Source organism: Cygnus olor, chromosome 19 (assembly GCF_009769625.2).
Source record: "Cygnus olor isolate bCygOlo1 chromosome 19, bCygOlo1.pri.v2, whole genome shotgun sequence".
Classification (NCBI taxonomy): domain Eukaryota; kingdom Metazoa; phylum Chordata; class Aves; order Anseriformes; family Anatidae; genus Cygnus; species Cygnus olor.
Genome location: NC_049187.1, coordinates 6,112,726 through 6,131,382, shown reverse-complemented (window position 1 = coordinate 6,131,382; position 18,657 = coordinate 6,112,726). Strand labels below are relative to the sequence as shown.

Here is an 18,657-nt window from a genome sequence, read left to right as displayed (position 1 = left end):
CCAGGTACAACCCGCTGTCCTGGGCTACTTACGCCTTTTGTTTCCAGCACAGGTAGCACAACGCGTGTAAAGCCGCATGCTTGCCCCCATGCTGCCTTCGCCCCGGGGATGCCTCCCTAAAAGGGCTGGGACCATGCTGCTTGGGGGGGAAAGCCCCTCGCTGGGGGGCTGCTCTGCAGTTTCTGACCATGCAGCAGCAACCGCGGCCACCTCGCCCCATTGAGGCCAGCAAAGCACGGAGGGAGGAGGAGATGGGGAGTGCAGAGGGCAGGTTGGACCCAAGTGATCCCTAAACAGCGATGAAAGTGTGCGAACGTGTGATGGTTTGTGCCCGTTGACTACGGAGGGGAGGGAGCCTGAGCAGGCGCTGCTCGAGCAGTGTCTTTGCATAGCCATTCCCACAGAGCCCGGGCCCTCAGCTCCAACTCAGACCCCACAGCCCAGCAGGCTCCTCGCTTCACCCGAGAGAAGAGGCGGTGGTGTGAAAGGAAGACCCAGGGAAGCTTGCAGAAGTGATGGAGGGAGGTGGCTTTCCTTATCTAGAATAAGGGAGAGATGGTACCCTGGGCTTCCAGCAACCCGCAGCCCTTCCCTACAGCTTCCTTTACCCATTTAACAATCCCCCGTGCAAGCAAAGGTGGCCGCGTACAGACACGTGCAGGTTCACACCTCACCCCTCGCAGCGGTTTCCAAACCAAACAGCAACAGGAAACTTCAATGAAATTCAAAAGGGAAACTGCAGTTACCCCTGCCCAGCGCGTACACATGTGCCTTCCTCCCCTCCACACCCCCTTCCTCCCAGGAAGGAAAGCAGGGGGAATTTGCTGCAAGGCAGCCCCTCATCAAACCCCCTTTGTGCCCAGATCCGTGGGCGCAGCAGAGCGGAGCAGCGCAGCCCCGGCTCGGTCGCTTGTGGGACAGCCCCGCGGCGGGGGCTTGCAGGAGGAGCTGCTCTGGTCCCGTCTCTCCCGTGCGAGGCCGCCGAGTGCTTCGGATCCGTGGTTGCCTGATGAGGATGCGCAGGAATGAATGGGCTGTGCGACGGGCGAGGTGATGAGGAGGGGGTGAGGGGAGGAGGAAGAGCGCCGCGCTGCGCCTCCGCGGCCTCGGCTCCTCCCGCGGCCTCCTTAGGACGTCACGGGCTGGATGGGGAGCAGGCTGCCGAACTTAAAGTGCTGGATCACGGGGAACTTCTCCAGGCACTGCGGGAGGGGAGATACAGAGGGGTGAGTTCGGGAGACAGTTCCACCTGGCACAGGCAGCCAGAGCTACGGCCTGCCCCCGGGCGCGGGAGGCAGCGAGCTCGGGGCCGCTGGCTCAGATCAGGCAAAGCAGCAGCTTGTGGGGGGGACCAGTCTGATGCCCCCCACCCCATATTCCAGCAGGCTCTTCACCCCAGTAACACTTCATACTGGTGACATCCCCTGAACATCCCCTTTCACTGAGCCAGAGCCTTTTCCTTGCTGCAGTTCAGGCCAGGAGCATGAGCCGAAGAGGCACGTTTGTGTCAGCAGCTCTCTCTCTCACCACCTCTCATTGCTCTAGCTGATTCCTTTGAAGAGTTTCACCCTACAAACCCTTGGAGAAGTGCAGAAAGCCCCCAGGGAGGAGGCTCTCCCTCCCCAGGACGGTGTCGTCCATGCTCCAGCTTTGAGGCACCATCTTGCAGCCACGAGGCGCTGCCCAAATCACACTGCAGATTGTCAGGCCTTTGGTAGACAAGTCCCAGTGATTTCACTGCCACAGTTTAAGATGCGATCCTATTCCCAGTGAGCCCTCACTCCTGAAATTCCCACCCCTAATGCAGAGTAAGGATAGAGGGAGAGAGGATCACAAATGTCCACTGCAAGCAGCTCCAAGCTAAGCTGCCTTTCTCCAGCTGAGGCCGGGCTCTGTGCAGGAACAGCCAGGCTGGAAGGGCTCGTCCCTTCTGCTCACCTTCCTGCCAGGGCACGAAGACCAGTGACTGTGGTCAATGACCACGTCAACGTTTTCCAAAACTTGCCTGAGAGAGCCACTCAGAGCTCTATTTTTGAGTCATTATGGATTCAGACCGCCCAAAACTCACACAGGACAGACTCATCTTCAGACACACAAACCTCGGCACTACGTGTGCTGCGTCTGCACTAACGTCAGGCACGTTACCCGCGGGTGGTCAGGCTAAACAGGAGGGCTGCAGACCCTCCCTGTGCTGCAGTGGGGGCTCTCATCAAGAATGACATGGGCACGGCTAATGGCATGAGGTGAGAAAGTGGCCACGAGGTAGAAGGCCAAGTTATTCCCTCCCTAGACGGCACAACACAAAGAAGAGATCTCCATGTCCTGGAAAGCCTTTCTCCTGTTCCCAGCTGAGACACAGTTCTGCAGCTAGGAGTCTTATTCCACAGGAGATGTGAAGTACATCCCACCAAAGCACAGCAGCTACGAGCTAACAGGAGTCCAGCCAGTCCCAGCAAGTCCTTGGCACAAGCAGCCCAGAGCCAGGGCGGTGGGGACGCTGCACGAGGCAGGCACCCCGGCTGCACAGGAGCAGCAGGAGGGTGTCCGACCCCACCAGCAACCCCTCAGACAGACCTTGGGACAAAATACAGAGCCCGTTCCTCCAGGCACTTCTGTCAAAGCACAGTTCTTTCTTACCAAAGGGAGGTGAGATCCACGTGGCAGACACAACTCTCCTTTCCATAGAAAAGAGCCTCGTGCCCTGCACAGGCGGAGGCAGGAAGCCTGCCCACATGCTGTCATCACGGGCAAGCAGCAGGATTTGTGCTCAGAAGCCCAGGCCTGTGGCAATCCAGTTGGAAGCAGAGGTCAGACAACTTCCAACAAAACCAAACTGCTTGCAAGCAGGCTGGAGCCAAAACAAGTTTGGAGGGGGTGAAAATACACCATGGCTGTATTCACTCTTGGGGAAGAAGTCATGAAAAAATCCACACGGCAAGGCACCCTCAAGAAGTCAGTCCTACAACCATTGGGGCACATCGCCTTCGAAGCCTCCCCAACACTTCCAAGCACGCAGAGTGACCGCCATCCCTCTGCACAACCACTCAGACAAACCCTCAGAGGAAGCAGCGCAGGACAGTAGTGACGTGAAGGAAGGACGGGGAGGAATGAATACTGGAGATGTTGACAGCTGGAAATGTCATCCCAACTGGCTCCAAGGAGTCCCACGGAAGACCGAACTGGTTTGGGCTCCTGATGAAGAGACTTTCCCAGCAGTTGGAAGAATGGGAATAAATCCATTCCAGTTAACAAATCGACAGCCCGAGAAGAAAGGAGCAGAGACACTTCTCCTCCTCTCTCCAGCAGGACTGGCACAAATCGTGTGGATTATTAGAGGTGCCAAGAGGATCCTCCTTGCATGGAACTGCTGTAGGCAGCACTAGCTCGATGGAGGGGACAGGCTTTTTCTATTCTTCCCATCAGCCCAATCATGCTGAAGTCCTGGCTTGAGACTCAACTGGGGAGTAGCTTCATGCATCGAGTCCAACCTTTAAAGATGGAACTGGGACTGGATTAGTTACAATGGAAAGTATTTCCCGTCTGACTGCAGTAGAGAAGGAAAGGTCAGGAGACTCAAAAGCAGGCTCAGGGGAAAAACATCAAGGCTGCTGCTTTAACCACACTATTCTGTCGACTTCTTCACTTGCCTTTGAAGGAGAGAGTAAGAAAAGCCCTTGCACTTCCAAGCTAACTCTTCTTCACCCATTATATTTATATTATAAATAGACACATCTGAGATCTCATAAACACACAGAGCAGAAGACACACTGCCTTGAATCGACTGCCTGTCCTCAGACCCTGTAGCAAGCACGCTGGAGTGCCTGGATCCAGGCAAGAGCACATCGCCATGCCTGAGGCTTGTGCTGGCTGTTTAAAGTCATCCCATAGCAGGGATAGAGAAGAGACAAAGCGCCCATACTGCACGTTAAACAAACCAGGCCTGGGAAATGCCCCACTTCTGCCAAGTGAGAGCGGGTTGAGAGCAAGCCTCCGATTTCTGTTGGTCTGCTCCTGGTGACCGCCCCCTCCGTCCTGCTGCTGCCTCCACTCAAAACCAGTCGGTGCCGAGCCCTTCTCAGTCACCCCCAGACGTGTTACGGAGCTGGACCGTTGGAGCCTCCATCCTCGATTTCATCTGAGCTAATTGCAACGTGTGATCAGAGGGTGAAGACACAGGTAGGAAGAAGAGGGTGGGAAGGAAATCTTGCTCTCACGCGAGCCAGCCAGCCAAAAAGCAGCATTACAAACCCAAACCTTCTCTCTCTTCACTGCCACAAACTCGGATTCCTCAGCAAGCCTCCCTCTCCTCTGCCCATCCAGGTGAACGCAGGTCCCGTGCAGTGCCCAGACAGGACTCTGCTGCGTGAGGACCATACACTTAGGATTAGTCCTTGAAGACCTACAAGTGTTCTTGGAGGAAAAAGCTAAATTTGAAGTCACACAGCAGTTTGGTTGACTCAACATTTCCTGTACCTTAGCCTAAATTTGTGTTCTTACTCTTCCCAGCAGCTCCCCGACACAGCTACCTCTCTGGGTATTTCTAGAAACCCACCAGATTCAGGTCCCACATTTCTCCACAGAAAGTCATCTGCTATTTAAAATAGATGGCGGCCTCCAAAAAAGATCATGTCTTGGGTGTACCTAGAAACGAGCAGAGCCTCTCCCACACCCTGGAAGGTCCCAAAGCTGCACTGTCCCCAGCAAGCCAGGTAAATCTGCCAGCACACGGCAGCCCCAAGGCACCAGCACACTTCACCCGACCAGAGCAGGGTGCGTGGGGAGCCTGGGGAATATCAGAACCCGTCCAAAGGAGCGGGAAGACCAAGGCGGTGCAGCAGCCCTTGCTCCAGGACTTAGGAAACCCGTGTTTGATTTAACCGTGCTCCCAGGGCTGGGGACTCTCTGCCAGGACCCCCAGCTCTCCCACCAGGGCCTCCAGCTCAGGGTTTCCCGGCAGGCAGCGGCTCCAGCTGCCGTGAGGGGAGCTCTGAGCTGGGGCAGTCCCACAGGGGCAGCACAGAGGCACCCCTCGGGGGTCGACCCCCGGCCCCGCTCTCCTCCTCAGAGGCTGGGAGGAAAGCTGAGCTGGGGGCGGAAGGAGCCAGTGGGCCTGGGAGTGACACCTCGCAGATTAGAGAGGTATGTGGCCTGGAACCTAAACACAGGATGTGAAGTGCAGAGGAAGGGCTGGGGGAGGGAGAGCGCCGAGTTCGGCACAGTTAACCCCTTTGTGCGCTGCAGCTGCCCGCCCAGCCTCTGCCCCACGTCCCAGCAACGGGAGCACGGCTGGCCCGAGCAGAGACTGCAGGGTGTAGAAATAACTCCTTCGAGCCCTACCTGGAGGGGATTGTCGCACCTCTAGCAGCGGGTAGCTGTGCCACCCCTGCTCCTCCACCGTGTTTAGCACAGCCGCTGCCTCCCCAGCACGAGATGCCGCCTCTCGGCCGGGTCCTGCTGGAGGCCCACATGTGGCGGTTCCTGTCCCGCTTCCTCAAGTTCAGGGTTAGCTTCAGCAGGAAGGAGAGATAAGGGACAGCCAGAACTGCCCGGTTCCCCGGGTCAGGGTTCGCCAGGAAAGCCTGCGGAGGCTGGCGGGTGGAGGACTGCCAAGCCCCGGAGGCTGTGGCCTCGCCAGCGTGGTGCGCTGCGCAGACACGACTCGCAGCCAGGGGAGGCGGGCAGGAGGCATTCAGCTCTGGGGCTCTTAAAACACGGGATGGGGTTAAAACCAAGCCTCCTCCAGTTGGGAACAGAGCGGTGTGGGAACCAGAAAGGTGAGTGTGTCAAGATATTGGACCTCATTTGGAGACCTGCGTCTCGCACTGTGGGAAGACGAGAAATGGCAGAAGCCGTGCCTGCAAGGAAGGGCAGTTTGGGACTGGTTTTTGGGGCAAACACTGGGCAGGCAGGAGCCTCCTTCTGCACTGCCAAAGGTCCCCAAGCCACATTCAGCAAGGAGCAGCCGCTGGGTGTGATGGGGCCCCCACACCGAGGGGCACGAGGCAGCAGAGAAGAGCTGACCCGCGGCGAAACGGCCGCAGGGATGTGCACGGACAAGAGCAGGCGAGGCTGAGCCAGGCCCCCGCTGCCCACGGCGCTCACCTCTGCCTTGTACATGCGGATGAGGCCCTGGTTGACCTTGGACCAGGAGGGTACGGCGCTGATGTTCCAGAGCTGGTTGGAGTGCTCAGCGAAGGGGCCCGTCTTCATCTGAAAGAGACCCGAGAGCGGGGCTGAGGCGCGGGGCCAGGCGGGACGCTCGCAGCCCGGCGGTGACTCACGCTCACGCTCTCCAAGCAAACGTCCCCGCCGGGCCCTGCGACCCACGTGCCGGCCTTTCCTCCCTCCCTCCCTCCTTCCCTCCTGCTGCAGCCTCATCACATAAAGCCGTGGCAACCCAGCTCCCCCCATCCCTGACAAAATCAAGCCTTTCCCTGCCGCTTTGCTAACCAAACCTCCCTACGCACACCTCCCTTCAACGACCGCATCAAAAAACCCCACCTAAGTCCTGCTCTCCCCCCAGCAGAGCTCGGCTTAACGCCGTTCTTATCCTACCCAGAGCCCTCCCAGCGCAGCACTGCTGGGCTTTCCAAGAAAATGACTCATTCCCCATTCAAATCAACAACAAGCGGCAGCGACAGCCGCGCTGCCTTCCCCACACGCAGAGGGCAGCGCAGGCTGGCGGCAGCTCCGCACCCACACCTGCCCGGAGCACGAGGCCCTGGGGCAGGCAGGAGCACGGGGACACGCTCAAACCCCGCTCTCCAGCCAGGCTCCAAAGCTGCAGCTCGCTGGCTTGCAGCAGGCACTTTTTGTTGGTATTTGTTTTAGACACTCCAGCGTTTCTCCTCCCAGGGTGAGGGGTTTGGAGGAGGGAGGGCAGGGGGGAGGCTGCAATCAGGGACAGTTGCACGCAGATTCCCCGGGTAGCGCTCTCCCTTCTTCTCCGTGAACAAAAACAGACCCTCGGGGAGAAAAAGAAATATAACGCAGCCTCCCTGACTGAGCAAAGTTCCCATGACATCAGAAACCACAAGGCCGAAGCTCATGCTAGAAAGGAACGTGGGGAGAGAGGAATCTCTTGGACTCCCGTTCTCGACGCGGGGTTGAACAACTAACCCCTTCCCTCCACGCCGGCACTGGCCTGGGGTGAGGGTGGGAAAGCAGCTTCAAAACGCAGCGCTCTGCCTGCTCTAAAAGAAAGCCAGGCTGCTCGATCTGCCCTAGGAAACCACGCTGCCCTCCTGCAAGGTCTGCGTGGCATCAGCCTGAGCAGAGAAAGAGAGAAGGAAAGGGAGGGGGGGGGCACAGTACCCGGAGGACAACGTGTTTCGAGCAGGCTGACCTCGGGGCTGGAGCCCGGTGGGAAGCAGCTCTGCTGGTTTGCACAGACCTGTCCCTGCTCTCTCACGAGCTGGGCAATGACTGCTGAGCCGCTCCTGCTCCCCTCCGCCGTGTCTTTCCCTTGCAGATACAAGATGAAACGTGCACATACACAAAGCACAACAGCACCCGACAGAGCCGGCGTGCCGTTAAGTGTGGGATTTAGCACCGGTGGGCAGCACGTGGCGGGGGAGCAGGGGGCACACGTGTGGCCGAGCCTCGCGTGCTGGCCGGCACCAAGCATCCCCCGGCACGGCAGGGCTGGTTGTGTGCGTTTCAGCGCCAAACCTTCCTCCAGCATCGCCATCCTTCACGCGGGCACAGCTTGCAGCAGCCCCCACAAGCGCGTTTTGCTTTCTTCCCTCCTTCCTGAGCCGCAGCGGATGAGCGGGGAGCGTGCGGAGGCGGCGAGCTTGGGCAGCCAGCCCCACAATCGAGCCCGTTGGCTCCGTGAGCCCCCTGGCACGGCCACGACCGCGGGCCCCCGGACCCAGGAGCCCGGCAAGGGAAGGCTCGGCTATTGTTTCAAACTGGGGCGGGAGGAGAATGGGGAACAAGGGGGAAAATGAGCTCATTTCAGCCACAAAGGGAGAAGAGGGAGAAAGCGAGCGGGCTGGGGGGGAGCGAGAGCGGCAGCGAGCGCGCTGCAGTCCCGCAGTGACCCCAGGGGAACGGAGTGAGTCAGAGCAGCCATATTGAGCAGGAAATTACTCACAGACGCTGCGTTCCTGCCTCTCTGTTCCCAAGAGAATCAGCCTTTTGTAAATGGTTCCTCTGTCAGTAACTGGGGGAGGGGGACGGCTGAGGCTGTGCTTTCCTGTCAGCTCCTTCCCTTCCAGCCGAAACCCGAGCCCTCCCTTCCCAAACCTCCAAATTTAGAAGCCAGATTGGAGATGAAATTCTTGCTGCCTGCCCTGGACTCTTAAAGCAACACAACCCTGGCCGTTCCACGCTGCCCAGCCGCCCACGGAGGGGGCCCGCTGTGCCCCAGGTGGCCCCAGGGGAGCTGGCGCTTCCAGCGGGCTTCGGTTTCAGCTGGCTCAAGAGCAGGCTCTGTCTTTTGCCCCCCGTGAGGATGGGGCTGTTCAAAGACAGCGTCTGAGTGGCTTCTCAGGGTGACACACGGCACCCTTCCCTGCACAGCTCAGGAACAGGCAGGACCCTGCTGAGCTGGCGGCTCCATCGCTGCTCCTGCTGCACACCAGAACAGCCCCAAACCAACCTCCCAGCCCCGAGCACCAGCCTGCTTTCTGCCCACAGCACCTTGGAGAACAAGGCGACAGCAGGGGATAGCTCAAGCCCCGGCCAGCCCCGTAACCCTCCGCCAGTTCACAAATCGAGCATTCAGGTCTAAAAACCACCCCCCAGATTTCCCAACACCACGCCGGCTTGCGTAAGGCTTGCTGCCGTGTCCATGTGCAGCGCGGGGTGGTGCTACGGGGAGGAGGTTTCAGCGGGTTCAAACTGGACATCATCTCGCCGTGTTACTTTAAGAGCCCGAGGTTTAAACATACACGTGGCAAGCACCACCACGGTGTACATTCACATCCCTGAGACGTCACCCAGAGGCTGAGAAAAATATCTGCTCCCGAGAATACTCACTGGGTTGAAAGAAAACAACCTACCCTGGTCGTAGCTTGCTGAAACAAAACCTGCTCTCACGTCAGTATAACCTACCAGACCCGGTATGGGAGCTGCTGCGGTGTTTACTATTTGTTTAACACCTTTAAAGGAGGGCTGTTTTCAGCTGAAAAGCTCAGAAGAAAATAATATCATTAATGTATTAAAGTCGTTAATCCCTTCTATCGTTTTGCCTGGTATTTTGTTTTGTTGTTGATTTTGGAGAGAAAGCAAGCATTCAGGGCTGTCTCAGCACCCCCTAGTGGCAGTAACAACCTTCCCAAGCATTTTAAGGGAGGAAAATCACATTTTAAAGGCAAAAGTTTTATAAAAAAGGGAACAGTGCTCGCAGGAAAACGGATCGAAAATATCATGCGTTTGATAATTCAGGTTGTGGCAATCCCTTAGCAGCTCACACCAGGGGTGACCGACAGGAGGTTTCCCTGCCACCAGGTGGCACTGAGGAGCTCAGCAGAGAAACCATGGTTCCGAATAAACGTGCGGAAAAAAGAAGTGTAATTGCTCATTAAAAAAGCCTCCTAAAAAGCTACGTTTCTGCAGGCAAAAGCGGAGTGACCAGAAGCAGCCTAGTGCTGGGTATTTTAACTTCGCATGTCATCTGCGTACTGCAGAATTTTCTGTACACATCAAGAAATGTGTGTTTTTATGGTTTTTAACAGGCTAGTACACTGTCTTCATGTTACAGATGCCCAAAATAAAATAAATCTGAGAGCATCTTGGCTTCTGCTTGCAGCAAGGACGAAGCAGGAACAGATTTCCTGTCCTCAGCTCAGCCCCTTCAGGCAGTGCCTCTTCACTGTCCATGGAATGATTTAAATCCGCACCGAAGGTTAAATCCTGTGAGGTGCTCAGCACCAACGAGCCCTACTAGATTCAGCAGGGCTTGATGCGGCATCTCCCGGGGTTTGGGCCCAAGGCTCCTAGGAAAATTTCCTACGTGGAAGCGTAAGTTCACATTCTGTAACCTCCCTTCTCATCTAATCACTAAATGACGGAAGAGAGGGGGGAAAAGCGAAGAGAACAAAGGGGAAGAACCGCACTCTGTCCTTCAAAATTAATCCCATCACCTCTCTCTTGCCAGAGACAGGAAATCCCTCACCACAACAGAGCATGTGGTTCTCCTCTCCCTACCCAGACCGTGCAGCAGGGGGGGGGACGATAAAAACACAGGCAGGTCGTTCGCTGCAGCTGAGAGAAGGAAGCTGTGAACTCCTGCATTCAGAAACATCGCCCCGCGTATTCCCAACCGTGGGCATCGCCAGTCCCTTGCCCAAGGACCCCATAATACACGAGCAGAAACATGGTCCTGATACTGGTCCTGATAACAGCTGGGTTAACCTCAGCACTCTCCCCCCTTTGGATCGTTTGTGAAAAAAAGGCACATTTTATGGGCAACTCTTGGCAGAATCTGCACAGATCTGGAGGAGACCGAGCTGCACAGAGGTATGGGAGCCTGCCCTAAGCAAAGGGAGGCCCAGGACCTGCCAGGCAGCGCCCAACGACTGGAGGCAAGGGAGGTTATCTTGGCAAGCCCAGCTGTTTTGCAGCTTCCACTTCATCTTCCTAGCACACTTACAAGCACCAGTCTTCTCCATCCAAGTTCCCACTGACTGATCCAAGTGATGATCCAAGGTTATTTGTTTGCGATCCACAACCCATCTAGCTTAATTACACTTTCCCTTCAATATCTGTTTCAACTCATTCAAGGAGAGCACCTCAGACATAACGATTCTTCCGCACACCTCCATGAGAGCAAACCAAGGAGGAAGAGAAAACCACAGCCAGAACTATCTAATACCAGGAGCACTTCCCTGTGGGACAAACCTCACCTCTGTAATGAAGAGGATGCACTCCAGGAACATGAAGTCTTTATGGTTTTCATTTACCACCTTCTCATCAACAAAGTGTCGAGGCTCCAGATTTGGATGGTCTGAAAAGAGTAAAAGACAATAGGAAGTAACCTGTTCGGCACCCCTTTCTGAAAGCAAATTCAGTTAGGTCTTGTCCTGTCTCTCCTTCACAAGAAGGATGATTCTCCCACCAGAGCTTTTCAGAAATCAGCACAGAGCTGCTCCCTTCCATCTCATCTCCAACTCTAATGCCTTAGCAATGAGAACAACTGGAAAACTCTCGAGGACAGAAAATGTGTTTTCTAGCACCAAAAACAAGGCTCACCTTTCAAAAAGCTTGTAGTACTGCAATAAAGACAGCTGTACTGTACAACGAAGCCTTCCATCTCCCAACCTAGGCAACTAGCTTTATTTGGAAAGCTGAGAAAAAAATCCAAGCCCCAAGCAAACTCTGGCGCTGTATTACACAAATTCGACACATTTGAATTTAAAAGTCAGTCCCAAGCCCCATCATCTTTGCAACCCAGACAGACAGGGCAGAGGGCAGGCTGGGACACGAGCAGATTTTTATTAGTACCTATCAGCTGGGAACTGCCCCATATGAAAGGCAGAAACTGGAAGTCATCCAAGCCCCAGACGCCCTGGCTGCCAGCAGGTTCCATCCTGTAGGTCTTCTGAAGTTTTCGCATCACTTCTAGGTACCTGATACAAAAGAGAGGAGTTAAGGCTGCCTTCTGGACTCCAAACACAAAATCCAGATTTCTCCCTTTACCAAACACATGGGAAACCCAAACAGACAGACCTTCTACTCTTGGAGAGTCCCAAACCCACTTTTGGACCCAAGAGAAAACCACGATTCAAGTTTAGCAGCTGAGGAAGCACCAAGAGGCAGTCTTGAGACAGAGCAAGGGACTCAGGTTAACAGAAGGAAAACGATGAGCTCCCAGCACAATGCCCATTGGGATTAAATTACAATCAATGGGCATTCAGCATCACCTCTCTCAAACGAGATTTCCAAGCCTTTGTAGCTAGAGGGCTTGTGTAACCAACCCTGTCCTGTTCAGGCTACCTGAAGAAACATCAGCTACCCCCAAAGCTACCCATGTCTGAGGAAGGGGACTCACAGCCTGTTTCAGTTACTCAGCTACAAATACCGGAATGCTCTGAGGGGACGGGAAACAGCATTTTGCCCAGGGGAGAGGCTGGAAGTGGGTGATGCTGGCAGTGTAATAGAAAAGCAACAAATCAGCTGGGCCTCAATCTCCACCGGAGAAAGGCGATGCCGATAACGTTCTGCATCACCTAGCCTTTCACACCCAACATAGAATTTTCCCTCCTCGTTGACTTACATGAGGATAGGAACAATCAGCTTGGCAAAGGACACAAACTGTATCACTTGCGAGTAGGGCCCCCCATACATTACAGTACATAGGATGTATATTCAGCTCCTCTGCCACAGAAAGCAGCCTGACAGCAGGTATAGCAGCAAATGCCAGCACTTCTTTAAAATTGTGGCCTTGTTTTTTGTTTTTTTTTTTTAAATTTTTTATTTTTTTTTACACCAAATTTTCACTAAGAGAGCAAGTGACAGGCGTTTATTTTATCTGCAGTGTCTTACGATGGTGCAGATCCGTCCCCACCCCCACCGTTATTTGAAAACGTTGATACTTCTCACTCTCCTCCGTAACTTCCAGAAGAGCTCAGAAAGCTTTCTGCCTTACAGCAACCACTACTTCCACTTTTCAGGTGGAAAATTAAAGCTGGAAGTACTCCTGAAGGAAATTGTTTCCATGCCACCAAACAGCGATGCAGCTGGGATTAGATCTCTGGGCTCCACATGCCCAGTCCGCTGGTTTCATCAATACCAGCTCCAGCTCCTGGGCTGGAAACACATCTAGAGGAGCAGTGGAGGCCTGCCAGTTTCATATACTATTTTTTTTCAGTGCCTGAAGAGATGTTAGATCATCTGATCAGATATCGTAGTCGATCACAAAGCACAGGACTTCACCCACATACCTCTGCAGAGCTCAATACCTTGCACCCGACTATAGCGACTTCCCAGAAAGGCAGCCAGCCCCTAAAAGAGGAGGTGCTGTCACCCCTTTAGGAGGGGGTTGTAATGGGTCACTATACACTCCATTAGAAGTACATCTGCCTCCTTATTTCGTTTAAATTTGTCCTGTTTTCCCATTCTGCCCTTCTTCCCCAGGCCGGCAAGCCCTTCAGCACTCTTGCTCTCTAATTACACATGCGGCTTCATAGGAGGCCCTTGATTTTCACAGCTCACACCCCAGAAATAGGATCTTGTTATCAAGATCTTATCTTCTTACTTCCAAATGGGTGTGGATGAATGGAAGAAAGGGGGCACGACCAGCCCAAACTACGGGAAGAGTCTGGTGTACAGGACAGGCGGTAGCAGCTCGCACATCTCAGACAGCTGCAAGGGGACAGTGTCTGAGGTCTGCCCTCAGACAGCCCGATGTTTCCAGCCCTTCTCCTTCTGTTACCTCACCTGTTAAATACTTTAAAGACAATGGCCATCTGGTCATCCACTCTGAGAACACCGATTTTGCAGAGGCAGCAGAGAAAGGCTGCAAACGCAGCTTCGTGCCCTGGAGCGAAAAGAGACGAGAGGTGACGCCGGTGCTCCTGGTCCACAGGACAACCTCTCCGTGGGCACCACAGCAGCTCCTCAGAAACCCCAGCAGTCCCATTCCCCTAGAAAAACCCCAGCCAGCTGTCCCTAAGGTGCTACCTTATCCTATTAATGACAAGAGATGACAATATTTCATCCCCACGTAGCACCCACCCGAAGTATATCTGCTAGATATTTGTAAGGCTGTTATTAACTTTGAGAAAAAAGTTCCTGTGGAAAATCAGCTCCAGCGCTGGGTGTGCTGGGAGCAAGGCAGGAGCTCAGCACAGCAGGGGAAGCGGAGCACTGCAGAGTCGTCTGCTCAGAGGATGTGAGCGAACCTCACATCTGCAAGTAAACAGATTTCCTCCCACTTCAAAAATATCTGTGTCGGAAGGATGCGGATCCCATGACGCTGCCAGGAACAGTCCGTCCCAGAAGGTACCGGGATCTCTGGCTGACCCTCAGCAGCTTGGTCCTCCAGCTAACAGCAGGGAAAGAAACAACCAGCAAAATCAGAGCGATGTTTTTTTGGTGGAAGGGACCACAGAACAAGGAAGAGCACAAGATCAGCAGCTCCACGCTGTAAAATGCAGCTCCCAGTGTACGAACAAAGCGTACCCATGGTCTAGGCACTGCGAGTTAGGACATGGGACACGGGCTTGGGACACGCAGGAGGGGAGGAAAGGCTGAATTTCCTTCCCCAGGCTGACAAAATCCCAGCCTGTGGGTCCCTTTCCAAAGACAACATCTCCCCCTGGTGCTGGCGAGTCGCAGCTCTCCTAGCACGCACTGCTCAGCCTCCAGCTCTTCAGCCTTTCACCCACGTCCTCCTCCTCTTCCTCCCCCTGCCCCAGTCCGAAGTCAGGTTTCCTCGCACCCACAACGTCCTGCCCTCCTGCCACTTGGTGAGGACACCCCTGTCTGCACACCTGTCCTCCAGACAGAGGAGCAGAGTGTGGAGTAACCACATGGTTTCATACCAACGAGGCTGGATTTCGGTCTAACTGCAGCCTGCGCAATTACTCCAGCCCGTAATTCAGTACCTTGTTTGGTGCAAAATGCTTTAATGTTCAGATTTTAAAGTCCCCCTGTAAGCAGCGACGTCACTTCAAGGGAGCACCAGACCTCGAGCGCTTCCCACTGACCACAAACTTGCTTCCCACTCTAGTCACAACTCAAGCAATTGTATTTTATTCTGAACTGCCTGCTGTGGATCAGCTGTGTGACACAGCTGTATGTGCTAAGGCTGCTCCTACAGCCCTGCTCCCAGCCCCAGCTCTCTCCCAGGCCCTTTGGTCCTAGCCCACAATGAACGTAGGGGTGAGGAGGAAGGTGTTTGTGGCAAGCTGGCACTAAAAACGGTTGCTAAAACGCATTTAAATACACGCAGCGCCAGGCTCCAAAGGGTCGCTACCCAAAGGAGTCCAGCCCTGACCACTGTGCATGCCCAGGTACCTGTGCCGTAGTCGATGCGGGTGGAGTTCCCCACAGCCTCCTTCAGGTACACGGCCACTTCTGGGGCAGCACTGGCCAAATGCTTGGGGATCACCGCTGCCACCAAATTTTCTGCTTCCTGGAAGACAGAAAAGACTCCCTCGAGTGAGTACAGACCTGTCACGGTCCCCAGGGACAAGTCACCCCCTGCTCACACTGCTGCAGAAGGGGAGCTGCAGTGGTGCACCCCTCCAACAGCGAGGGTCAGCATGAGCGAGGAGCAAATCCTGCTGTTGTAGAAGTCACCTCCAGAGACGGAGTAATTCTGGGAGAGCTCATTGTAACGCTTATGCGGGCCACATGCATCCTGGAGAAAAGAAACCCTCCACCACCCAGGTACATCAACCCAGCTACCCACTGGGCCATCTCCAGGACAGCAGCGTTAGCAGAGCAGCAGGCCACGCGCAGGGACATTGCTGCCTGGGCTCTGCCAGTGCCACCTCCGGAGCTCGGTGCAGGAAAAGCGCTCTGAGCTGAAGGAAGTCAGGCAGTTTCGCAACCTTCCTCTGATCTTCTCTGTCATCTGTTTGGGAAGTTACAAAGCAAAGGACTTCCTTGGGTTTGGGGGGCCCTCAAGGCTCATTCAGGACTCGGAGACTCAGCCAAGAGCATTTATACAGACCGTATGGTATCACAAGAGGAGAGGGCAGCACCAGTAAGCGATGCATGGCAAGAAAGAGGTGGATCCTTCACAGCTCACCCGTGTAACACACGGTGATGGAGCCATTCCGTTACCCTGCTGCCCTTCTGCAGGAGCTGCATTTAACATCACACGTGAAAGACGCTCACCTGGTCTAGTTTGGCGTACCAGGTCCTGAAGGCTTTGTTACCAAAGCGAGAAGGTTGATCCACCGGCGGAGTTTCATCAATCCATCTGTCGAGGGTGTTCAGAAGAGCCACCAGCTTTTCAATGGGCTGCAGAGACAAGGAGACGAAGGGGTCGGAGACATGAAACAGAACAACCCCTCAGGCTCCAACACCCCTGCCCTGTACTATGCCCACGCCACCCTTCCCAAGGGTGCTAAGCAGGAATGGGATGTGCCAACCCTCCCCAAAAAGCAGAGGCCAGGCAATCCTCGTTCCCCTCAGATCAGCCCAGTACAAAGCCCAGCCCGAGGCAGGCTCCAGTCGCCCACACAGCCTTTCATGAGCTGCAACAGCACTGTGCCCTAAAACCTCAGGGAGAAGGGCTGAAGCAATCTCCCAGCTGTAGGACGTACAGGACTGACGAGCAGGGAACTGCCACACAGTTCGGGGATCTCCAGCACAAAACCCAGGCTCTGCATCTTTAGGGTCCTGCGCGTCCCACAGCACTTGGAGCATATCCTCACCGGTGGCTGGTTGTGTGGTCCTGCTCATGAACTTCCCTTCCCAAGGCCTCTCATCCTTGTCCTGGGGTGTCTCGGGAGCCAGGACCAGCAGAGAGGGCGTTTGCACTTGTACAGCACCCAGCTGGGCCCAACTCAACCTTCTTCGTGTGTCCCTGTGGCTTCAGGCTCGTACCGGCCAGGCTGACGGGGCAGCTCCAGCCCCACGATACCCAGTGCTCACGGCACCTTGCAAATATGCACAGCCCAAGTACAACCCACCCCTGGGAAGAGACAGCCTCTCTGCCTCATCAGGGCGAGGACGAGAAGCCCTGGGCTCTCAGAGAACGTCTCGACACAAGCATGAAGCTGACGGGAAGACAAACACACCAGCAAGGCAGCAGAGCCATCTTTCCTGCACCCGCTGCTGGGAGGACAACGCGAGGAACCTGTGCAGGACATAGGAGAGCGGCTGGAGAAGGCACTGCTGTGGCCACGAAGGAAGAGAAGCGAGGTGCAGAGAGCCACAGGCAACACAGCACGGCGTCTCAAGCTGCAGCGTCAGCACCAGGGCCGCACACAGCCTCCTGCGTGCCTTGCCCATGAGCTGGGGAACCGCTACGCTGCCACACGCCGCGAGGCAGCACCGCAAGCGGCTCCGAGCGGCTCGAGGAAGCCTTGCTGACAACCACTGGAGCCTGCCAGGGGGTCTGGGATTCTCCTCGGCCGCCTCCAAGCAGCCAGAGAGCCGTCAGCAGCCACAGCAGCTGGCCAGGCCCTGGGCAATGCGTAGGCTCCTGTCTCGAGAGGGGTCTCCTCCTTCGCGGGGACAAAGAGGACGGCAGAAGCGGCGGCTGGTTTGACTTTGCTGGAGGCATCGACCGCGCGAAGCCGGCTGGTCTCCTGGGCTGCGGTTCAATTCTGCCTGCCGGGAGGACGAGCAAACAGCCGAGCCCAGCAAGTTTGCAGCCCTTGAAGTGCCGCTCGAAGGGGGCAGGGAGGAGAGACAGGCGCGCGGCCGAGGAGCCGCCGACCATCCCCACCACCTCTGCCCCGGGGGGAACGGCCTCGGAGCAGCTCAGCCTCCGGTGGTGCTCCCTGGGAGCCGAGGACACAGGGGGTGACACGGGGCGGGAGGACGAGACCCGAGCGCGCCGGGAGCGCAAATGTCCGCAGTGCAGGTGCACCAAGGGACGCAGCAGGACAGAGGCTGGTGCTGAGGGTCCGCACGGACCGAGGCAGCGCTGCCCCATCTGCTTCGGCTCCCCAAAACGCACCCCAGAAACCCAGCACCTCCCCGCTGCCCGGGTCAGGTTCGGGCTCAGCCCTACCCCTTCCCGGCTGCTGCCTTCCCCTCCAATTAAGCAAGGGCGTCCCCGGCACTGGGCTGCATTAAAGAATTAAATCGTGCCGGTCATTTATCCTCCGGCACCAGCAGTTCGTTACGAGCGGCTCCTGGATTTCCAACCCCTCTCGGTCTCCTTCCCCCTCCCCAGATCCTCCTGCAGGCCTTGGGGGAGCTCAGAGCCGAACCTCCCCTTCCCCTTCCCCACTCGCTGCCTTTAAAGGGATTAAGAAGCCCGGCCCCGCAGAACGCGAGGGGCGAGCAGGACCCAGCTGCCGGCTCAGCCACGCCAATAAATAATTAAAGAGATGCGGCTCGTTTTGGGCGCGCAGCCCTTTGGAAAAAACAAAAGGCGGGGGGGGGGGGTTATTAAAAGCAGCAGCTTCCCATTGTCCTGCAGAGGAAACTCGGGCACGCAGGGCTGACCCCAGCCGGGGGAAGGAGGGAGGGGGAGCGCAGAGCTTACGGGAACACAACCATCAGCGCCGCTGCAGCCCTGTTTTGCCTGGCTGGGTTTTTTAAGCTCTATTTTTGCCTTTACCTTTCCAGCGATCAAAGCAAGGGCAGCCGCACAGCCCCCCCCCAGCTCTCTGCTCCTCCTGTTGTGCTGATTTTGCATCCCCTTGACCGTGAGCCTGCCACGGGTCCCAAAGGCAAGCCGCCAAGCCTCCTGCGGAGCGGAGACCTGTCAGCATCTCTCAGGAGCAGGGGCCAGGCAGGCGGAGGTGCTGAGGAGGCAACGCAGCAGCCAGGGCTGCCCGCAGGGACCGAGCCTGCCCCAGTGGGCTCCTCGGGCCCTGCCGGAGCAGGGAGCTGCTAATTCAGGGCTTTTGCTGCTTCCCTCCCAGAGCCAGAGCAAGTCACCAGGCTGGCCAGCTTCTCCCAGTGCCAGGGAGGCGGGTGGGCTGTTTAAAGGCAAGCGTGCACCTCTCGCGGCCAAAATTAACCTTCCCCTCGCTGCGCTGCTCCTCTGAGCCAAGTCACAGCTCTGAAAAGCTG

The 18,657-nt window shown here is 56.0% G+C and overlaps 1 protein-coding gene across 6 annotated transcripts in view; it reads right to left on the bottom strand.

Moving 5' to 3' along the window:
• Positions 1-721: 721 nt before the first annotated feature.
• Positions 722-18,657, bottom strand: part of PTPA (protein phosphatase 2 phosphatase activator) — a 24,801-nt gene continuing 6,865 nt past the window's right edge. For all 6 annotated transcript variants that reach the window (XM_040531140.1, XM_040531142.1, XM_040531139.1 and 3 more), the window contains exons 4-10: positions 15,796-15,921; positions 14,968-15,085; positions 13,387-13,486; positions 11,452-11,576; positions 10,854-10,954; positions 6,103-6,210; positions 722-1,202 (exon numbers count right to left, since the gene is read on the bottom strand). In XM_040531140.1, the coding sequence (XP_040387074.1) occupies positions 1,128-1,202; positions 6,103-6,210; positions 10,854-10,954; positions 11,452-11,576; positions 13,387-13,486; positions 14,968-15,085; positions 15,796-15,921 (753 nt within the window). In that variant the 3' untranslated portion in view covers positions 722-1,127. The remainder of the gene's footprint in view (positions 1,203-6,102; positions 6,211-10,853; positions 10,955-11,451; positions 11,577-13,386; positions 13,487-14,967; positions 15,086-15,795; positions 15,922-18,657) is intronic.